The sequence below is a fragment of the Rhinopithecus bieti genome, unplaced genomic scaffold (genome assembly GCF_001698545.2).
Source record: "Rhinopithecus bieti isolate Rb0 unplaced genomic scaffold, ASM169854v2 scaffold_43555, whole genome shotgun sequence".
Taxonomy (NCBI): domain Eukaryota; kingdom Metazoa; phylum Chordata; class Mammalia; order Primates; family Cercopithecidae; genus Rhinopithecus; species Rhinopithecus bieti.
In genome coordinates this window covers 308,254-328,284 of record NW_016817848.1, presented here as the reverse complement: position 1 = coordinate 328,284, position 20,031 = coordinate 308,254, and the positions used below count along the sequence as shown (strand labels likewise).

General features: G+C 48.3%; 1 protein-coding gene across 4 annotated transcripts in view; it reads left to right on the top strand.

The window, feature by feature from the left end:
• Positions 1–1,965: 1,965 nt before the first annotated feature.
• Positions 1,966–20,031, top strand: part of PRXL2A (peroxiredoxin like 2A) — a 27,768-nt gene continuing 9,702 nt past the window's right edge. The window contains exons 1-4 of one of the 4 annotated variants that reach the window (XM_017856249.1): positions 1,966–2,131; positions 13,262–13,441; positions 15,219–15,310; positions 18,687–18,827. In XM_017856249.1, the coding sequence (XP_017711738.1) occupies positions 13,264–13,441; positions 15,219–15,310; positions 18,687–18,827 (411 nt within the window). In that variant the 5' untranslated portion in view covers positions 1,966–2,131; positions 13,262–13,263. Of the gene's footprint in view, positions 2,132–7,403; positions 7,627–13,261; positions 13,442–15,218; positions 15,311–18,686; positions 18,828–20,031 lie in introns of those variants that run through there. The other 3 variants (XM_017856248.1, XM_017856250.1, XM_017856252.1) reach the window with 3 other exon arrangements.

Here is a 20,031-nt window from a genome sequence, read left to right as displayed (position 1 = left end):
CCCTCCTCACCTTTGAACTTCCTGTTTCGGGATGGAAAGAGTGACCCTTCTCCGGCTCCTCTTCACAAGGTAAGAAGAAATAAGGGAGACGAAAGAAAGGTCCTCTGGAGGTGTATATATACATATATATATATAAAATATGTATATATAATATATATATAATAAAATATGTATATATACACCAGGCTACGTCTGATAGCTAATAAAATATGTGTATATATATACAAAAATGTGTGTGTGTGTGTGTATATATATACACTTTTTTTTTTTCTAAACTACACCCACATTGCACCAAAGTATATGAAATGTTTTCTGGCCTTCAAATCATATGCCTAACTCCTGCAGGAAAACTGCACGGGCACTCAGGCTGATCTCCCTTACCCCACAACTTAGATCCACCTCTAACATTTTCTAAGTGTATTTTCGCGCTGTCCCTGGGCCAGGCTCTGGGGTCCCAGAGGTGAAGTGGAGGAACTCACAGTCTGGTTGAAGAGAGACCCCCTTGAATAGATCAAGCTCCCCAAGTGTTGCTGTAAGTTTACATGGAACATGGAGTCTGAGTGGGAAGTCAGGGAGGTGAATCACGGAAGCCTTTGGACTTTGTACACCTGTGGGCAGTTCCCAGATGAAGGGGGGAAGGTGTGGCAGGCAAATGGCCACCTTTGATGGGCGGGCATTGGCCTGCTTTGTCACTTCACCCTATGCTGCCCTGTGATTGGTCTTTACATTGTGTCACCTATTTTTTTTTTTTTTTTTGGGGGGGGGACGGAATCTCACTCTCTCACCCACGCTGGAGTGTAGTGGCACCATCTCGGCTCACTGCAACCTCCACCTCCCGGGTTCAAGTGATTCTCCTGCCTCAGCCTCTTGAGTAGTTGGGACTACAGGTGCGTGCCACCACATTTTTGTATTTTTAGTAGAGACGAGGTTTCGCCATGTTGGTCAGGCTGGTCTCGAACTCCTGCCCTCAAGTGATCTGCCCGCCTTGGCTTCCCAAAGTGTTGGGATTACAGGCATGGGCCACCGAGCCCGGCCAACCACTGATATGTCTTGTGAATCAGCTCTACTGTCTCTGAAAGTATATTCTCCCAACCTCCTACTTTTGTTTTGTGTTTTAAGACAGGGTCTCTCTCTCTCTTTTTTTTTTTTTGAGACAGGCTGGAGTGCAGTGGCGCGATCTGGGCTCACTGCAACCTCCGCCTCCTGGGTTCAAGCAATCCTCCCACCTCAGCTGCGGAGTAGCTGGAAATACAGGCACGCGCCATTATACCTGGCTGGTTTTTGTTTTTTACGTAGAAATGGAGTCTTACTATGGTGCCCAGGCTGGTCTTGAACTCCTGGGCTCAAGCGATCCTCCCAAAGCCCTGAGATTACAGGCGTGAGCCAGCGCGCCGGATACTTTTATGAAAGTGTGAGCACTTCCAACACGAGGAGTAAGTGGATGGGCGGTGTGACCAACCCGCCTCAGCGTCCCCCGGAGTCCGCAGGCTGCGGCTCACCGTTCTCTGCCCCATAGTCAGCACTGCGGATGAAAGGGAATGTGGGTGGAGGATAGAGGCTGGCAATTCTGAATCTGTACATAGAACTGGAAGGGGCTCATCGGAATGTGTCGGTCCTTAAGATTCCCCCTCCCCATGGAGGTTAAAAACACAAAACAAAACAAAACTATCAAAAGAGCTATTCTAAACCAGGCTGAAGATTGGAAGGAAGTTGGCCGGCCTCGGCTGCAGGACAGGTGCTTCCAGACTCCATTAGGGGTGTCCAGCGCCTTCTTTTGCCCCAGGCAGCACCCTGAAGAACGCATCGGGGCCTCGGTTCGCGGACACGAGGAGTGGACCGACCGAGCGCTGTGCGTAAAAGGACCGGTTAAGCACACGCCCGAGCGCCACCCGGGCTGGGAGACCGCGGCCTGGAGGTCGGCGAGGCGGGGGCGGGCCCGGAGCTCCTCCCACGGGGGGGCGGGTCGGGTCACATGGCGGTGGCGCGGTGGCGCGGCGGCTTGCGAGGGAGCGCAGGCTCGAAGCTGCGCAGGCGCGGGGCCCGCCCCTGGGACCCTCGGGGCCGGGCGGTTTGGCCCCTCAGCGCCCGGGCGTCGGGGCGGGAGAAGGCCAAAAGAAGAGAGGCACTTGAGGTGGGTGCTGCGCGCGGGGCTCCGCGAGGCATGTGATGTCTGTAGGCGGGGCCTGTCGCGGCGTAAGCGGGGAAACTGAGGCAGGGCTGGCGGCGCGCGGTAGGGTGGGTGCTGGGCTGGTGAGGCGCGCCCCTCCGGCTCGCGTCAACTTTCCTAGGAACCACCGCAGCGCTGGCGCTCCCTCCGAGGACGACGTCCTTTCCGCCACCCTGCGCGGCGGCCGGTGGAAAAACCCTGCGCACGGGCGTCGGAGACCCGGGACCCGGCGCTGCTGCGGCGGGCTAGGGGCCCCTCTGTCCCCGCCCCCGAGCCTTGAGTGACGCCGGTGGCGCCGATCTTGGTGAATTGTTGGGACAAGGAACAGAGGAGAGGGCTCTGCCCTGGAGCGTGAGCCTGGGGGTGGCCCGGCTGGACCAGCCCCAGATGTGGACCTGGCAGTCCTCGTCCTCGTCTCTGTGCCCACTTAGGGTCGTGTCTTTTAAGAGGGCACGGTTTCTAGCGTCGTTCAGCGTTTGAGAGACACCTGTTCCCCCTCTTTCCCAAGAGTCACAAACACCTGACTTTAAATTAGGTAGAGCCCAGTTGTAAACTTAACAACCCTGCTGAGGTCTAGGAATGAAAAGATAGATGTACAATCTGCCCCCAGGGTTGTTGCTGGGGCGGGAGGTGAAGGCGCAGGTGGAGATGGTTAGAGGCAAAGGAAGGGAAATTAAGGCCCAGCAGGACCAGGGCTGTGGGAAGGAGGCGCACCCGGGAGTCCACTGTCGGACCGGGGTTCACAGCTGCTCCTGCGCCTCTTTTTCTTACCATACCATGCTGTCTCCACAGCCCAGCAACCCAGAACTCAGCTTTTTTTTTGTTTTATTTTAATGTATTTTCCTTTGAACCTGGCAGGTGGTTTTTTAAAAAGAAAATAATCAGGATTTGGTTTGAAAAGCAGTGTGAAGGAGTCAGCTTGAATAGTCTTGAATGCTCTTGCTTGGGCCCAGCTTTGGAGAATGAGGATTGGGATTTCGGCTGCAAACCCCGACTCCTTACCATACTCATTCATCAGAAAACTTCATTTTGGGTACAAATAACGTTTTGAGGGTAATCATTGCTCTAGAAATAAAGAAGAATTATACATCGTATTTATTGCATTTTTTGTGAGGTACTTCACAAGGCACCTCCTATACATTTAATCATTTGATTCTTGCAACTCTGTAGAAGGTAATTAAGCATTCCCATTTTACTGATGCAGAACAGTTCCTTGTCCAGGTTTATACAGCTTGCAAGAATTATTAAAGTTAGGTATTAGTTGTTCTTGGTGTGGACCTTTCCTATATTCCCCTCTTTTATAAGAGCATGTCGTTTAGTTGAGACCTTCTGCATTACTCCTGAAGGGGTACAAAAGACATTTCTGATGATTGTCTAATCTTGTGTCATTTAAATGGTGCTCAGAAAGTTTGGATAGGACTGGAACTCTAGGGCTCAAGCCCCGGGCTCTGTCCCTATCTAATAAGTAAGGCTGCCGGGCGCGGTGGCTCAAGCCTGTAATCACAGCACTTTGGGAGGCCGAGGCGGGCAGATCACAAGGTCAGGAGATTGAGACCATCCTGGCTAACACAGTGAAACCCCGTCTCTACTAAAAAATACAAAAAATTAGGCATGGTGGCAGGCGTCTGTAGTCCCAGGTACTCGGGAGGCTGAGGCAGGAGATTGGCGTGAACCCTGGAGGCGGAGCTTGCAGTGAGCTGAGATGGAGCCACTGCACTCCAGACTGGGAGAGCGAGATTCCGTCTCAAAAAAAAAAAAAAGAAGGCAGCTATTCTGCCAGTTGGATTCTTGCCTCTTTGTGAAATGTTGAGCAGAAGCTCCAGGTTTTCTGCTGCGGCTTGTGTGGCAAGAACCATCCTGAGGTGCTGTGCAGGGAGCCAGCCTCACCTCTGAGCTTAGTGGCCTCTGGCACAGGGAAATTACAGCTGGGCAGTGCCCTTTGCCTTCTCTGGCGCTGCTAGTGCAGGAGGCAGTTTTGGCTACTACAGGAATAGCATGGAGCGGGAAGGGGCTGAGACAAGTCAGTGTTCCCATCAGACCAAGTTCAGTATTTTGTGTCTGTCCTGCTTCAGATATCCTGTCTTTATAGGGGCATGAGTGAATCTGAGCCCTGAGAAGGAAAGATAATGCTGCTTTGCAGTACTCGAGTGCATTGCCGCATTGCAAATTGCTCTTCTTATACAATCTTTTTGACAACTCTTTAAGGTGCCCTTGTTTTTAAGAAGACACTGAGGTTCAGAGGGATAAAATAACTCTCAAAGAGAGAAAACCCAGGATTTTTGGCTTTTAGCCCAGTGTCTTCTGTGGTATTGCCTTGCCTTCCTATCCACACCCATGTAACTTGATGGAGCCCAGACAGGAGGTTGTGCAAGTGAGATTAGAATGGCTTGCTCTTTGGGGGGCCGCTACAGCTTGAGGAAACAAGAGGACATAATCAGCTACTGGAAAACCCTGAGATACGCCCAAGAGTGAGGAATGTGGGGGCTGGTGCTGCTTTCAGCATCTATTCAGAGGTTTCTGAATCTGGCATTTGAGAGTAGGGCTGGGCCAGAACCAGGCAGATACACACCCCAAGGAGCAGGGCTGAGAGTTGGAGACTGAGACAAGTAGGTGAGAGCTCATTGCAAGTGACTAGTTTTGTGGTGTTTGAAGACAAGGATGGGTGGAAGGGCATCTTTTGCTCGTAAGGCTCTGTGTGCCTGCATCATCAGTCTGCTAGACAGGGATGGACAGAGTCTTGTTCCTGTGGGGAGAAGAGGTACAGAATAACTTCTCAGCGGAGACTAGGCAACGAGACCCTTAAGAAGACATTTGGCTTCGGATTTTAAGATGCTTACCAAGGATTGGGCTTGGGAGAGGCTGATGTTCTCTCCAGGCAGCAGATTTCCCAGGCCCTGTTTAGGGGCAGTCTTGCTCTTAGCTTGCCTGAGGCCAGTGAATAGGCTTCAAGACCTGCAGGGCCCCACTTCCTGAGCCCGGACTCCTATGCTGTTCCAGCCTTAGAGGCCACTGGCCTGTGGTTGGCTGCCCAGGACTCATCGTGTCCGATACAGGATAAACAGTTATGGACTGGAAGTTGGGAGACCCAGACTTGAGTCCCAGCGCAGCCACTGACAACCTGTTCTTCCCATGTGACCTTGGACTAGCCAGCTCCTTCTCTGAGCTTTAGTTTCTCCATTTGCTCAGTAAAATGGAGCTGAATGAGAGCTTTGAGGGAAGGAGAGGGGAACAGAGGAGATCAGAGAAGGAAGATGAAGCATCCTTTCAAGCCTTGTTCACTGAGGGCCTGAGGCAAGGAGGCCCATGTGCACTCTTAGTTTTTTGTCTCCCTCAGCACCCTTTCTTGCTTCTCCCCTGTCTCTGCCTCAGGCCCGCTCATTCTGAAGAGGGAGGATTCCCTGGGTGGGGCTGGGCTGGGCAGGTGTACCCTTGATGTTTAGAATATGATGCTGTCTCTACTTGTTTCAGACATGAATTAACTCACCCAGTGCTGATACTTTGTTTCATTAAGACTATCAGTTCCTGCCCAGAGGCAGCTCCTGGAACAGTCAGGAGTTAGGCCCCGGGAAGGAGGCAATGTGAATGTGCACACCAGCAGGAGAACAGTGGTGGCAGAGCTTCCCATGGCTTTCTGGACATCAGATCCCTGTAGTTGCAGTCCCATGGTACTTTAGAGTCTTTGGATGTTAGAGCTAAGACAGCCTCATATAATTTTGAGTTCCTTCCTCTGTCTATACAGGTGATGAGATCCAGGCCCCGAGTTGTCTTCATAGCTTAAGTCAGATTACCCTGCTAGTGAGCAGGAGAATAAGGACCCAGCCTAAGGTTACCTAAGTCCCAAGCTAGAGTGTTTTCTTTAATGTCAAGCTAGCCCTGTCCAAAATTACCTTTCATACTGAGCTGAAATTGGAATTGAGTAGCTATAAGTTCCAAGTCTGCCACACTGTGGAATTCTAAGAGTAGAATTCAGATCATTTCATTAACATTTAATGCCTGGTAATTACCGGGATCTGTGTTGAGTGCTGGGGATGTAGAAATGAAGACGACAACACATTGTGCCACCATATTGTGGAGACAGACATGTAAATAAATAAAATTTACAAAATCCATTTGTGCATTGTGCAGGGTTATGGGTGTGTGCGCACACACATGCATGCTATAGAAGAGGTGAGTGAGCAGTCAGTTGTCGGGGCTTTCAGGAAAGGGTTTGGAGAGGAAGTGTTATGTGCGCTGGGCCTTATGAATAAGTAGGCATTTACGTGGTTGGCATGGGTGGGGGGGGCACGCCAGGCAAAGGAAACAACATGAACAACACTTGCACAGGGAGTGGTCTGAAAAGGGTGCTGCAGGGGCAGAGGTGAGGCCTGAATGGTGAGCTGAAGCCAAGCTGTGGAGGGCACCATCGGCTGGCATGCTGAGGAGTTAGTGAGAGCCTGAACGCAAGGCAAGGATGTAATCAGGTTGGGGTGTGCTGGGATCGCCGTGACTACGGCATGGAAAATAAACTATAGAGGACCAGACTAGAACCAGCCAGGTTCAGTTCTGTGGTTCTTGAAATAGGCTAGGGACAGAGTTACAGGGTCCTGGGTTTGGACAGCAGCAGTGAGGTCAAGAAGAGGATGGGTAGCAGATACATTTTACAAGACGGACAGAACCTCCTGAGTTGATGTGGGCAGTGAAGGCAAATGAACAGTAAAATGTGAATCCCCGCCCCCGCCCCACCCCACCCTGAATCTACTGAGCCATGGAACTCCAGCAGAGAAGTAGACTTTAGTTTTGGATGTGGTACAACAGAGATACCTACAAAATCCCCAAGTGGAAACTTTGGGTCAGAATAGCAATGGGAACTTGGAAGTCAATAACAAAGTGGTGGGTGAAGTGCTGGAAGGAGAAGTCACCCAGAAAGGGAGTGTGGGTTGAGGGAAGCCACCGATGTGGCAGAAAAGGAAGGGAAAGCAAAGGGAGGTAAAGAATAGACAGCAGGTGAGGGACCTCAGAGGTGCCAGCTGACTTTCCAGGCTGGGGGTGAGAAATGGGACAAGGGAACAGGCTGCATAAGGAGCCACAGAGAAAGGGACATCTTTTATTTGCACTAGTGTGACATGTGGGCTGTGTGCAGGCTTTGCTTCTTTAGTCTGCACTGGATAGCAGAGAAGGAGTCTGGTGGCACTTGGGAAATGTTATAATCTGCATGACTGCAAATGACTCAAAGCTTTGCTCAACTTTTTGAAGGGCTAGGGGCCATGGCAGCTTTCCACTTAGATGTTTTCTGGAGACTGGCTGTTGGCAGCTGAAGGAGCCCCAGGGTTTCTGGGTGGCCTGGTTCTGCCTGTGGAGTGACTGAGCCTAGGGACCTAGTCCCGCCTCCAGCCTTCCCCTTGCTGCCTGCCCAGGCCCGCCTGCTCACCCCTGGGTATGCTTCTTTGTCAGGAGAAGCAGAGGTGTGGACGCTGTGGATGGTGAGTACCTTGTTCCCAAGTTTGAAGTGTCCGAGGTTGGGGGTAGGAGACCATGTGAGGAGGGGAGTTGCCTTGTATAGGGAAAAGACAGGGTCTCAAAGCTGGAAACTGAAATTGGGGGTAGGGGTGGTGGTGAGGAACCTAGAATGTTCTGACTCCAAAGTGACCTGTTTTTGTTAGACTCATAGGATGTCACTGGGGATCATTAGGAACCTCCTCACGGAGTTGAAAAAAAAAAATGGGACCTGGGGAGGAATTGACTCAGCTTAGCTTAGGGAGCCCCACTGGGTCTCCTCCTCTTGCCCCCATGTTCAGACCAGAGCTGCCACTCTGAGCTACCACAGCTGTTGTTTGTTTGTGGCTTTATCCTGCTTCATCTTCTGTGGGAGAGGGTGGATGAGATAAGCCCAGCAGTGGGGAAATGAATGCTACAGCTGTGTCAGGTGGGGGCTGGCTTTTCTGTAAACAACCCTGCTATTCTGTTCCAGAGAAACTGACCCTTTCCTTAATAGATGGGGGACAGAAAGGAGGAGGAAAGAGAAGGAACATCTGGTATATGGTAAATTTCCATTAGAGTAAACACGGTTTGACTGTACATGATGACTGAAAAAATAAGGTGATTTTAAAAAGTTCTCTTTAAGACAAAGGGAATCATACTCCTGGATCTCCAGGACCCACTTCTTTCTTTTTTCTTTGTTAATCAACAGTTATAGCAGATGTAAACCCACTTCTGAATGTGTGAGGAGGAAAGGTAGTCTTTCAAGCTTTGGAGTCCTATTCCTGTTGACTCGGGTCCAGGTTATGGTACCGCTGCCTGCTGGCTCTGTGACACAGGGGAAGTTACTGAACTCTGAACCTCAGCGTTAGCTGCTAAACAGGATAATCTTTCCATCACAAGACTATTGAGTGAATGAAATTAGGCCATTACTGACTGGCTTCTAAGACCACTGACTGCAGAGGTAGGAAGGATTGCTGGCCTGCATACCTCTGCAATCTTACAGGACCATGTGAAAATGCATCGTTTCTGTTTAGAAATTGAAGTTCCTTTGATTGTCCTTTTTTGTGCCTAGGGATAATTGTGATTTCAGAATTCAGGGTCTGCTCACTGTGCAGCAAGTCACAGTAGTACATGCTTCAAGACATGCCAGGATGGGAGTTGCTTTGTAGCCCAGGGGACTTGGGTAAGAGGCTAGGCCTGTGTGCTCGCCAGTTATTCCTGAAAGTGAATTTTCTGTGCTGCTCTCTGGCACAAAACTGGGCTGCTAGAGGCCCGCTGGGTGCGTTCGGTCCATGGAGAGGCCTGACGCTCACCACTGCTCCTGATAACACTCTCAGCATGGTGCTGCAGTGCCTGAGGATGGGGTCCACCGCCCCAGAGGACTGATTCTCTGCTCACACTTCCAGGATCACAGTGGGAGGTTGGAAGGCAGCACTTCTGGGGATTTTGCGGACTGGATCTTGTACCCAGCCCTTGAACTTGAGGTATGGAGGATGGGGGCTTTGGAACATAGAAGTTTGAGTTCTCAGGGTTCCTTTAGTACTGACACCTGCCCCAGTCAGCCTGCTGTCTCCCAGCTTAGCTGGCCCCATCCCAACGTAGCCTGTCCATGCTGCCTCCTGTGTCCTACACCAGCTCCAAAGCCACTTCCTTCTGGGTGCATCTGTGGCTACCCAGACTGGCTGTCATTCCTGCACCACCATAGCCTCATGCCCATACCTTGCCCAAGCTGCCTCACCTTCGCACTTGATTTTTTTGTTATTTGTGTGCCAGGTCCATATTTTCTTGAGGATTGTGTATCATTTTATGTCCTCCCAAATCATCATTTATTGAACAGATCAGTGCTGAATAAATGTTTGGAAATAAATGTTGGGTCTAGTTGAATTGAATTCCCTTGTGCCTAGGAGCAAACATGCCAAACGCCCATCACTGGGCAGTGGGAAGGTGGAGGCTGTTTGCCTCTGAGTGCGGCAGGGGTGTGTTGGAAAAACGTGGAGCTGACTGTGAGGGGCCCTGGACTATCTAAATGCACTGATGTGTCCTAGGAGTCAGAGGGAGTCCATTTGTGGGGTGGATGTAAGCTGGTCTTTGTATTCTGACATAGAAATGCCCATCAAATCTGTGATCAGAGACCATTCCGTGTGCCCCTGAGTCATACACACAAGTCAGAAATCCAGAAACGTTTTGGAAATGCATAAAGGTACAGAAGTTGTTCCAGGCTCTGGGAAATTTCTTATTTACAGCAAGAGATAAGAGCTGTGGTTTTCCTCCTAATTGTTCTGTGAACTATAATCCAATAATGCGTAACTTGCCAAATTAAAGAATTGGAAACAGGCCTGTGTCAGGTTCTTTCCTGTTTGTCCCAAGAACTTTGGTTGTCCGTAAGCCATTGTCTTTGTCATTCAATTCTGTTGAATACCTTTCAGCATGCACTTGTGGTGAGCCTGCTTTGTACCAGATGTGCGCTGTGCTAGGCATGAGAGATTCAGAGATAAACTGCAGAATGTCCCCAAAGGAGAGAAATCTGACAGGTCCAAACTGGTGTGTCAAGCACATCAGGAGAAATGTGGGTGACGTTTGGACACAGAACTGAGGAGGGGGTGAATCAACACCTCTTGGGGGTAGAAGTGGGAGGCTGAAAGTAGGGAGCTGGCAGAACATCAGGGAAGCCTTCTTAAAGAGGCCTTTGAGTCGTGAAGCACAGAATGAAATAGGATATTCCAGGCAGAGGGGTAGAGATGTGTGCATGTCTGTAATGTTCTGTTCTCAGGGTCTTGGCGGAGGGCCCAGCTCTCCAGGGCCAGACCGCCCTCGTGACTTGACTTTATTCTAGCGGCTGATGGCCAACCAAGCACGAAGTCCTAAATTCTTTGCTCTAACACAATGCTTCTCAAACTTTAATGTGCTTATGAATTAATTGTCTGCCAGTCTGACTAAAAGGCAGTGTGAGATTCCTTAGTTCGAAGGTGGGGGTTGAGATTCTGTGTTTGTAGGTGGTGCCATTTGTGGGTTACATTTTGAATAGTGGGTAGTAAGAAACTCTTCTTTCTCAGCACAGGTCCTTCATGTCAGACACACCATAACAGCACCCCCTTCCCCAACACACACAGGCACTGATTTTCCCCTTCTTTTTCCTCTTCCCAAGTATATAGATGCCAAATTCCTCTTTCTTAGATGTTGTTTTTGTTTGGTTACCCACCTTACCTGGAACTTCTTTTCTTCTTTTTTTTTCCTTTTTTAAAGACAAGGTCTTGCTCTGTCACCTAGGCTGGAGTTCTGGGCTAAAGTGATCCTCCCACCTCAGCCTCCCAAGTAGCGGAGACCACAGGCATGTGCCACCATGCCTGGCTGATTTTTTATAGACAAGGTCCTCCCATGTTGTCCAAGCTTGTTTCAAACTCCTGGGCTCAAGCAACCCTCTTGCCTCAGCCTCCCAAAATGCTGGGATTACAGGCATGAGCCACTGTTCTCAACCAAGGTTCTCTCTCATTCCTTTAAAAAAAAAAATTTTAGATTCATGGGGTACATATGCATATTTGTTACATGGGTATATTGTGTAGTGATGGAGACTGGGCTTCTAGTGTACCCGTTTTCCAAATAGTGACCCTTATACCTGATAGGTAATTTTCACCCCACCCTGCCCCCCACCCTCCCCTCTTCAGCAGTCCCCAGTGTCTGTTATTTCCATCTTTATGTCCATGTGTACTATTGATTAGCTCCCACTTGTAAATGAGAACATGTGATATTTGATTTTCTGTTTCTGGGTTAGTTCACTTAGGCTGATGGTCTCCATCTCCATCCATGTTGCTGCAAAGGACATGATTTCATTCTTTTTTATGGCTGCCTCTTTTATTTCTTAAATCTGAATTTCCACGTGGCTTCAGTGCTAGTCTGGCCTACCCTTTCCTTCCCAAAGTCACCACCAACTCACTCCCACCCCCACCTCATGCAGTGCACCCCTCACAGCCCCCACCCTTGGCAGTGACATTCGGATTTCCAGGGCCTTTCCTGATCCTTTGGAGATATCCTCTCCTGGCCAAGTCCTGCAGGGGAGACTTGAGTTGGAGGTTCGATGGGCTGGGGTCAGGTGGGCCACACAATTACCCACTCCCAGGCCTATCCCCGGTGATCTAAGCACACAGAAGCAGGCTGGTACTTAGGGAGGAAGGCACCAGGGTATGCCAGAGCTTAGGATGGCGTGAGGACCAAGTGGAAAGATAGATATTGTAAGTGGTTGTTGGGAGAAGGAAGGCTGGAGGTGGGGGTACCTTGTGGGCTTCTTCCAGGAGCTCCCACCCACAGGCACAAGTCTTCCTAGCTGGAGACAGCCTCAGGCACCCAGGCAGAAGTCAGGAACAAGGCTGAATTCTGACAGAACCCGCCTGGAGCTCCATTTCAGTTGCAGGGACCCTTACCTTAATGGAGCTATCTTTTGCCCAGCCTCCTCTGCAGATGCCATAGGACCTCCTCTTTCCTTTTCTTTTTCTTTTTCTTTTTTTTTTTGAGGCTGACTCTTGCTCTGTCACCAGACTGAAGTGCAGTGGCACGATCTCAGCTCACTGCAACCTCTGCCTCCCGGTTTCAGGCGATTCTCCTGCCTCAGCCTCCCGAATAGCTGGGATTACAGGCGTGCACCACCATGCTCAGCTAATTTTTGTATTTTTAGTAGAGACAGGGTTTTCACTATGTTGGCCAGGATGGTCTTGATCTCCTGACCTCGTGATCCACCCGCCTCGGCCTCCCAAAGTTCTGGGTTTACAGGCATGAGCCACCGTGCCCTGCCAGGACCTCCTCTTTCTGATATAACACCTGCATTTGTTTGGCAGACATCTGTGTAGTTCTGTTCACAGGAGAAAAAAGTCAGATTACTAAACACCAGTGTTTAACAGTGGCCATCAGTAGGTGGTAGCTTCAGAGAGTATTTGCTTTCTTATCAACTATGGTTTCATGTATTTTCTTCATTTACTGTAAGCCTATTTTGTTTTTATAATGAGGGAGAAATAAAGCTCTTCTCAATTGGGATAAATTACTACCTACCTATAATGAATGAGGCCCTGCTGGGCACGGGCTGGGGGCTTGATGGGTAGGGTATGGTCCCTGTTTCTGGAGGGTCCTCAAACTAAAGAGGAAAGAAGATAGGGGAACAAAACAGTGTGGTTGGTGTTCTAAGTATCCTCTGATCACAGAAGAGAAAGCTGCCCCTACCCAGGCACGTGATCCTGAGCCACCTGGATTGTGAGGGAGAATTAGGCATTGATGAGGAGGGGAATGAGGAAGTAGTCTGCCTACAGGGGACATAGTTCGGCACAGCTCCACAGGAGCTGGGGGCTGCAGCGTTGGGCATGAGAAGAGAGAGCAGCAAGAGAAGCATTTGAGACGGCTGTCCTTTCTCTGTCATCACTGCTGATGCCCTGGTGAGCTCCATGGTGCAGGAACCTCCATGTGTGTGCTGCATCCCCAAGTTCTGATGGCAGCAGGTGCTTAGCAGCCCTTGTCCAGTCTCGCCTCTGACACTGCTGCTCCCCTCCTCTGTCCTGACCTCCTGGTTGGCTGTCCTGCCAGAGCCTTGCCTGGAAGATGAAATTCCAGCTACCCTGTGGGAGCAGTAACGCCTTCTTCCTTCTTCTCAATCTCCAGAAATGTCTTTCCTCCAGGACCCAAGTTTCTTCACCATGGGGATGTGGTCCATTGGTGCAGGAGCCCTGGGGGCTGCTGCCTTGGCGTTGCTGCTTGCCAACACAGACGTGTTTCTGTCCAAGCCCCAGAAAGCAGCACTGGAGTACCTGGAGGATATAGACCTGAAAACACTGGAGAAGGGTAAGTGGTGACCCTTCAGGTCTCAGTACTTTTCCAAGGAGCTGAGACACAGGCTTACTTACTGTTTTCTTTCTAAACTCTCTCCTTTTTTTAATTGAAAAGATAATGTAACAACATTAGGAAAAATTTAATAACAATTTTTAAACTAGCAGTAATTGTATTACCCTAACACAGTAATTTATGTTTTGGCGTATTCCTTTCCATGTGTACATATTACATAGTTGTGCTTGGCTTGAGTGCTGTTTTATATTTTAGCTTTTCTTATCAAAAGCATTTTTCATTCTCTGTTGTTGTCTCTGTAACTATAATGATAAATTGCTCCATAATATTTAGTAATAATTACAATCTTTTACTAAACCAGTGCTTCCAGAGTGTATTCTGAGGAATTCCAGGCTTGTGGGATCGTCAAACTAAAAGGAGTTCCTGAGTGAACAAGTATGAGAGACACCTTTTATCCATCCAAGTCCATGCTCCTGATGCTCAGCACAGACATATGCTTTTTAGAATGAGATGTCTGGATTGCTGCTGATTCAGGCATGGCCAGCCCCTCCCTGTGAAGAAGCTGCGGTGTCTGAGGAATCACTTCAAGGTCGCCCGTTAGAGCAAACCTGCCTGTCTCCCTCTTCTGGGGGGACCACTAAGAGTCCATTGTGGACAGCTTAGAGCCACACACTCAAATGTGTTAGCTCTGCCTCCTTGCTGTGTGCTCTCAGTGTTAGAGCTGCAGCATGGTGGGATTTCAGTCATGCCAGTGGTGTGGCAAGAGAGTTGGAGTGGTGAAGGTCTCATTGATGGCATGGTTACCGTGTTAGCCCCCCAGGTGGAAGTCATCGTCATCTGTTTAGTAAGTAAGGAAGCTTGCCAAAGGAAGGCAGGAGATTGTACAGGTTTATAGTAGGTCACCTTAGTAAGGTACTAAGAGAGAGAGAGACCTGTTAAGCTTTGTTCAATCCAGGGTTTCCCAATCTTACTTATTTGATTACAGACTCTTCTCCTCACCCTCTCACCCACCTGACCCCACTTTTTTTTTCCCCCACATAACATCCACAGGAGTATGGATCCCTCTGGGAAATACTAAAATAATAAGGGCTCATATTTATTGAGCCCTCACCAACTCTGTATTACCAGACATTGTGGTGAGCACTTTTATATTCATCTTTCAATATGCCCTGTAGCCCAAAGTGGAACTACTAGATATTTGCATTTTACAAATGAGGAAGCTGAGGTTCAAAGAGCAAAAATAACTTGCCTAGGGTTACACAACTAGATTCAGACTTAGTTGGACCTTAGAGCTGGGCTTGAACTACAGTACTCTAATACCCCAAAGCATTTTATTCCTAGGCATCTTCTATCCTCCTCTGTTAATAATATTGCAGTTACCATATTTAGGTTAAAAATTTGAGACTCTTTCAGTTTGGACCATGTTTCTGTTCTAAAGGATTATTATACAATATCTGATGACATCGGCAATAGACAAAATGGCCGTTTTTCCAGAAACGTCCCACTTCTGAATGTTCAGGTTGGAAAAAAGATTTTCATGGTGGGAGGGACCTACTGGGTGTATAATAGGATTCTTAAGCTTGGTTAACTTTCCTCAGGAAGGTGAGTATTCGGTCTGTGTTTCCTGTGTGTTTTTCCCCACATGTGAAATGCCTGTCCAGGTCCTCTGCTAGGCCCGGGTCTCTGACCTCAGCTGGACTTAGTGTGGTTCATGAGCTGCTTAGTGATCGGGGCTGGGCCAGGAGGAGATACCGAATTTCCTTTTTTTCTCCCTTAGAACCAAGGACTTTGAAAGCAAAGGAGCTATGGGAAAAAAATGGAGCTGTGATTATGGCCGTGCGGAGGCCAGGCTGTTTCCTGTGTCGAGAGGTGAGTGCAGATGAGATCTATTCAGAGAACGATCCTGGCAAGTAGGGGCCATTGTTTTCTGGCCAGAACCAAGGGCCCGTAAGCCACCTTTAGCCTTTTACCCACATGGTCTGTTCTGTTATTTGCTCTAGGTATTTCTTATGATTTGTGCTCTATTTCTTTTTTTTTTTTTTTTTTTTTTTTTTTTTTTTTTTTTTTTAACAACTCACCCTCTCCTACTGGGGTTAGCAACACATCTGACTTTCCCTTAGTATTCCCAAGCCTTTCACCCTGTGCTATACCTTCTGAGTCCTGGACCATCTTCCAGTTTAATCAGGGGCAGTGACCAGGTCCAATTCCGTGCTTCTGATGCTCAGCACAGACATATGAGGTGCCTGGATTCCTCCTATTCAGGTGTGATCAGTCCCTCCCTGTGATGAAGCTGCAGTGTCAGAGGAAACACTTCAAGGCCACCTATTAGAGCAGATTTGCCTGTCTCTGTCTCCTTGGGGAGCTCCTAGAGTCCATCGTGGACAACTGAGAGCCGCATACTCACATGTTAGCTCTGCCTCCTTGCTGTGCGCTCTCGGCATTGAATCTGTAGCTCAGTGGGATTTTAGTCATGCCAGTAGTGCATATGGCATGAGAGTTTGTTGAAAGTTGGAGCTCACTGACTGGGTGGTCTCCAGGTTGGCCCCTTGAAGGGAAAACATCATCTATTTATGTGTAATGGAGCTTATCAATGGAAGGAAGGAACTGTGATTGTTGAAACACAAAATGCTAGTGTCAGAAGGAACACTGCAAATACTTGGATCTAGCCTTGTCCCTTTGTAGGTGGGCAAACTGAGGACCAGAGTGGTTAGTGGCCTGTTTGTGATCACACAGCCTGTCAGTGGCAGAAGACCCAGATTCTGAAATTACTGCCCTGCCTGGGAGAAAACTGGGAATGACGGTGTTCCTGCTCTTGATACAACTTTGCATCTCAAGCAGTGGCTGTGGCCCTGTCCAAATTGTCATCATCATTCTTCTGGTTCCCTGAGGCACCACCTTTCAGCCTTGCCGATCTCTCCATGCTTGTGTGATTGGGCTGGTGAAGAATCTACTTGCATTGCTGGATACATGTGATGCCTGCAGTACCCTACCCCCAGGGCACTGTGTGCCTGCTATCTCAGTGGGTCCTCACCATAGCCCTTGGAAATATAGCTTGTTGTTTTACTCTCATTTTATTATTCTCATTACAGAGGAGGAAACAGTTACAGAGGTTGTAACAAAGCCACCCTAATTGGGGAGATGTATTAATTTCCTATTGCTGTAACAAATTACCTCAAACTCAGTGGCTTTAACCAGCACAGATTTATCTTGTAGTTCTAGAGGTCAGAATTTCAAAGCGGAAACTGATTGCATTCCTTCTGAAGGCTATAGGGGAGAATCCATCTCTTTTGCCTTTTCCAGCTGCTAGAGGTCACCTATGTATATTGGCTTATGGCCCCTTCCTCTATTTTTAAGTCAGCAATGGCTGACAAGTTAGCAACAGCATGGAAGCCTGTTTTGACTTGATTTTTTGGGGCCATTAAAATCCAGAAGGTTCCAAGAGCAACAGCTCTCCCTAATTATAATGTTTTCCTCTGTACTGATCTGTGCCGACATAGAACATTTAGTGGAAACTTATGTTTCCAAAAAGATGGGTGGATGGCAGTCTGAGTTATTTTGAATGGCCTAAATAGCAGGTATGTGACTCAGTTTCCACGTCATGCCTTTGTATAGTGCCACACCGGGAGTAAAGAGCCAGGAAAAGTGAGTAAGACCTTTCATCTCAGCCAGGTGCAGTGGCTCACGCCTATAATCCCAGCACTTTGGAAGGATGAAGTGGGAAGATCAACTTGAGCCAAGGAATTTGAGACCACCCTAGGCAATATAGCGAGACCCTGTTTCTCTTAAAAAAAAAAAAAAAAAAATTAGCCAGGCATGGTGGTGTGCACTTGTAGTCCCAGCTTCTCAGGAGGCCGAGGCAGGAGGATTGCTTGAGCCCAGGAGTTCAGGGCTACAGTGAGCTATGATTGTGCCACTGTAGCTAGGCAATAGGGCAAGACTTAAAAAAAAAAAAAAAAAAAAAAAGGCCAGGTGCGGTGGCTCACACTTGTACTCCCAGCACTTTGGGAGGCCAAGGCAGGTGGATCACTTGAGGTCAGGAGTTCAAGACCAGCCTGGCCAACATGACAAAACCCCATTTCTGCTAAAAAATACAGAAAATTAGCCAGGTATGGTGGTGCGCCCCATAATCCCAGTTACTTAGGAGGCTGAGGCGTGAGAATCACTTGAATCCAGGATGTGGAGGTTGCATTGAGCTGAGATTGTGCCACTGCATTCCAGCATGGGCGAATAGCATGGGCGACAGAGCAAGACTCCATCTCAAAAAAGACCTTTCATATCACAAAAAGGTGGTTTTTGATTATATCAAACATTGTAGTCCTCTGCTCTAGGGCAAGATTTGCCAGTCACTAAAACTCTTGATAAATATAATCAGTTCTGCCTCATTAGTTGTCTTTTTTCTTACTCTAGAAAACAAATGAAAAATTAAATGTAGTTGCAACCATACAACAGTGTATTTGTATTGGAGATGAGTAGACTGCATTTAAAAGGATTTGCTGCTCGTTCTTTTAATTCTGACACCAAATGTGAAAAAAAATTGAGTTCTTAATGTTGAAGCTTTACCATGACTCATGCAGCTTACCTCATTCATCTAGCTCACAGTTCCTGAGAGTCAAGGGTGTCTACATCTCTCAGCTCAGCTGCATTCTCCCCATTGTCCCCCTTCAAATCTTTCCACCTGGTATTTAGCACCTGTTTTATACCCAGCCATGTTCTAGGCACTGAGGGTTCCAAGAAATGGAAGACATAGTTTCTAACATTAGAAACATTTGGGAATTTAAGAGACAACATTCAACTTAGTGGTAACATGCAGACTTAGTACAGAAAATGTCACCAAACAGGGAAGATAGGATATGCACAGAGAAGCAGGGCTTTACTTCAGGGTGGACTAGCCAGGGAGATCTTTTTAGAACAGGGATACCTTTCCAGAGGGTAGGTTTGAGCTGAAGAGAGAAGGAAGGTTATGGCCAGAGGAGCGTGTGTCTGACTGGGCCCTTGTGTTCGTTTGGTCTAGTGCAGGGAAGGGGCTGGGATATGAGGCAGGAGAGAAGCATTGTGAGCAGGAGGAGAGGTTGTGTTTGGGTATGGCTGCGCCCAGGCTGTGGTTAGGACAGCCATAACAGGAGCCTTGCCTCTGCTTCCCACTGGAGAAGACAAGGAGCCTGGGCTGCGGAGGAAATCTGACACCCTATGTGGAGGCCCACAGCCAGCTGGGACAGATGTCCCTGAACCGTTGTGTCTTCCACAGGAAGCTGCGGATCTGTCCTCCCTGAAAAGCATGTTGGACCAGCTGGGCGTCCCCCTCTATGCAGTGGTAAAGGAGCACATCAGGACCGAAGTGAAGGATTTCCAGCCTTATTTCAAAGGAGAAATCTTCCTGGATGAAAAGGTGTGTGTGCTGGCAGGCTTTTAGACACAGAGTGCTGGGGATTGTGCTCAGCTGTGTGATAGTCGGGTGGCCCAGGCGTGTCTGACCTGGAGCTGGAGGCTGGCCTTCCCTTCAGCTGTCCTGAACGTGCAAGGCCTTTTTTCAGCCCCGTGAGCAGAGCATGATCAGACATTTTAAAGCTGTCCTCTCAGTTACAGACAATTCCTGACCATCTGATGGTTTGACTTATGATATTTCAGCTTTGTGATGGTGCAGAAGTGATAAGCTTTTATCACTTCTGGTTATCACTATGGTTTTTTATCACTATGGTTTTTTATCACTATTTTATCACTATGGTTCTTCAAGAACCCATACAGCCATTCTGTTTTTCACATTCAATATTCAATAAACTACATAAGTTATTCAACACTTCATTATAAAATAGGCTTGTGTTACATGATTTTATTCAACTGTAGATTAATGAAAGTGTTCTGAGCATGTTTAAGGTAGTGTAGGCTAAGCTATGAGGTTAGGTGTATTAAATGCATTTCAATATAAGATATTTCAACTTATGTTGGGTTTACAGGGACATAATCCCATTGTAAGTTGAGGAGCATCTGTATTACTTAAGCCTTTCCTGCCGTGTGAACTGGGAGAGTAGGAAATAGCTGAAACTCCAACAGGTCCTCCACTGTTGGGGGCCTAGTGCAAAGCCCCACACCCTGTCCCTTAATTCATTTATTTCTTTCTCTTCTGCTCCCACCTCTGCAGATGGTAGCACTGTTACCATCCTGTCAGGTGGAAGGCCAGTGAGAAGGTAGAGTCAGAATTGAAAGCTATGGGTGTCACCCTAGGTCAGGCCTACCTTGAGGTCAGAAACTGGACCCAGCAGAGTTCTGTTTCCTTGGCAGTTGAGAATGGACCTGGATTGGCTGGGCATTGTGGCTCATGCCTGTAATCTCAGCACTTTGGGAGGCCGAAGTGGGCAGATCACTTGTGGTCAGGAGTTCAAGACCAGCCTGGCCAACGTGTGAAACCCTGTCTCTACTAAAAATTCAAAAATTAGCTGGGCGTGGTGGCAGGCACTTGTAATCCTAGCTACTTGGGAGGCTGAGGCAAGAGAATCGTTTGAACCTAGGTGGTGGAGATTGCAGTCAGCTGAGATTGCGCCATTGTACTCTAGCCTGGGTGACAGAGCAAGACTCCATCTCAAAAAAAAAAAAAA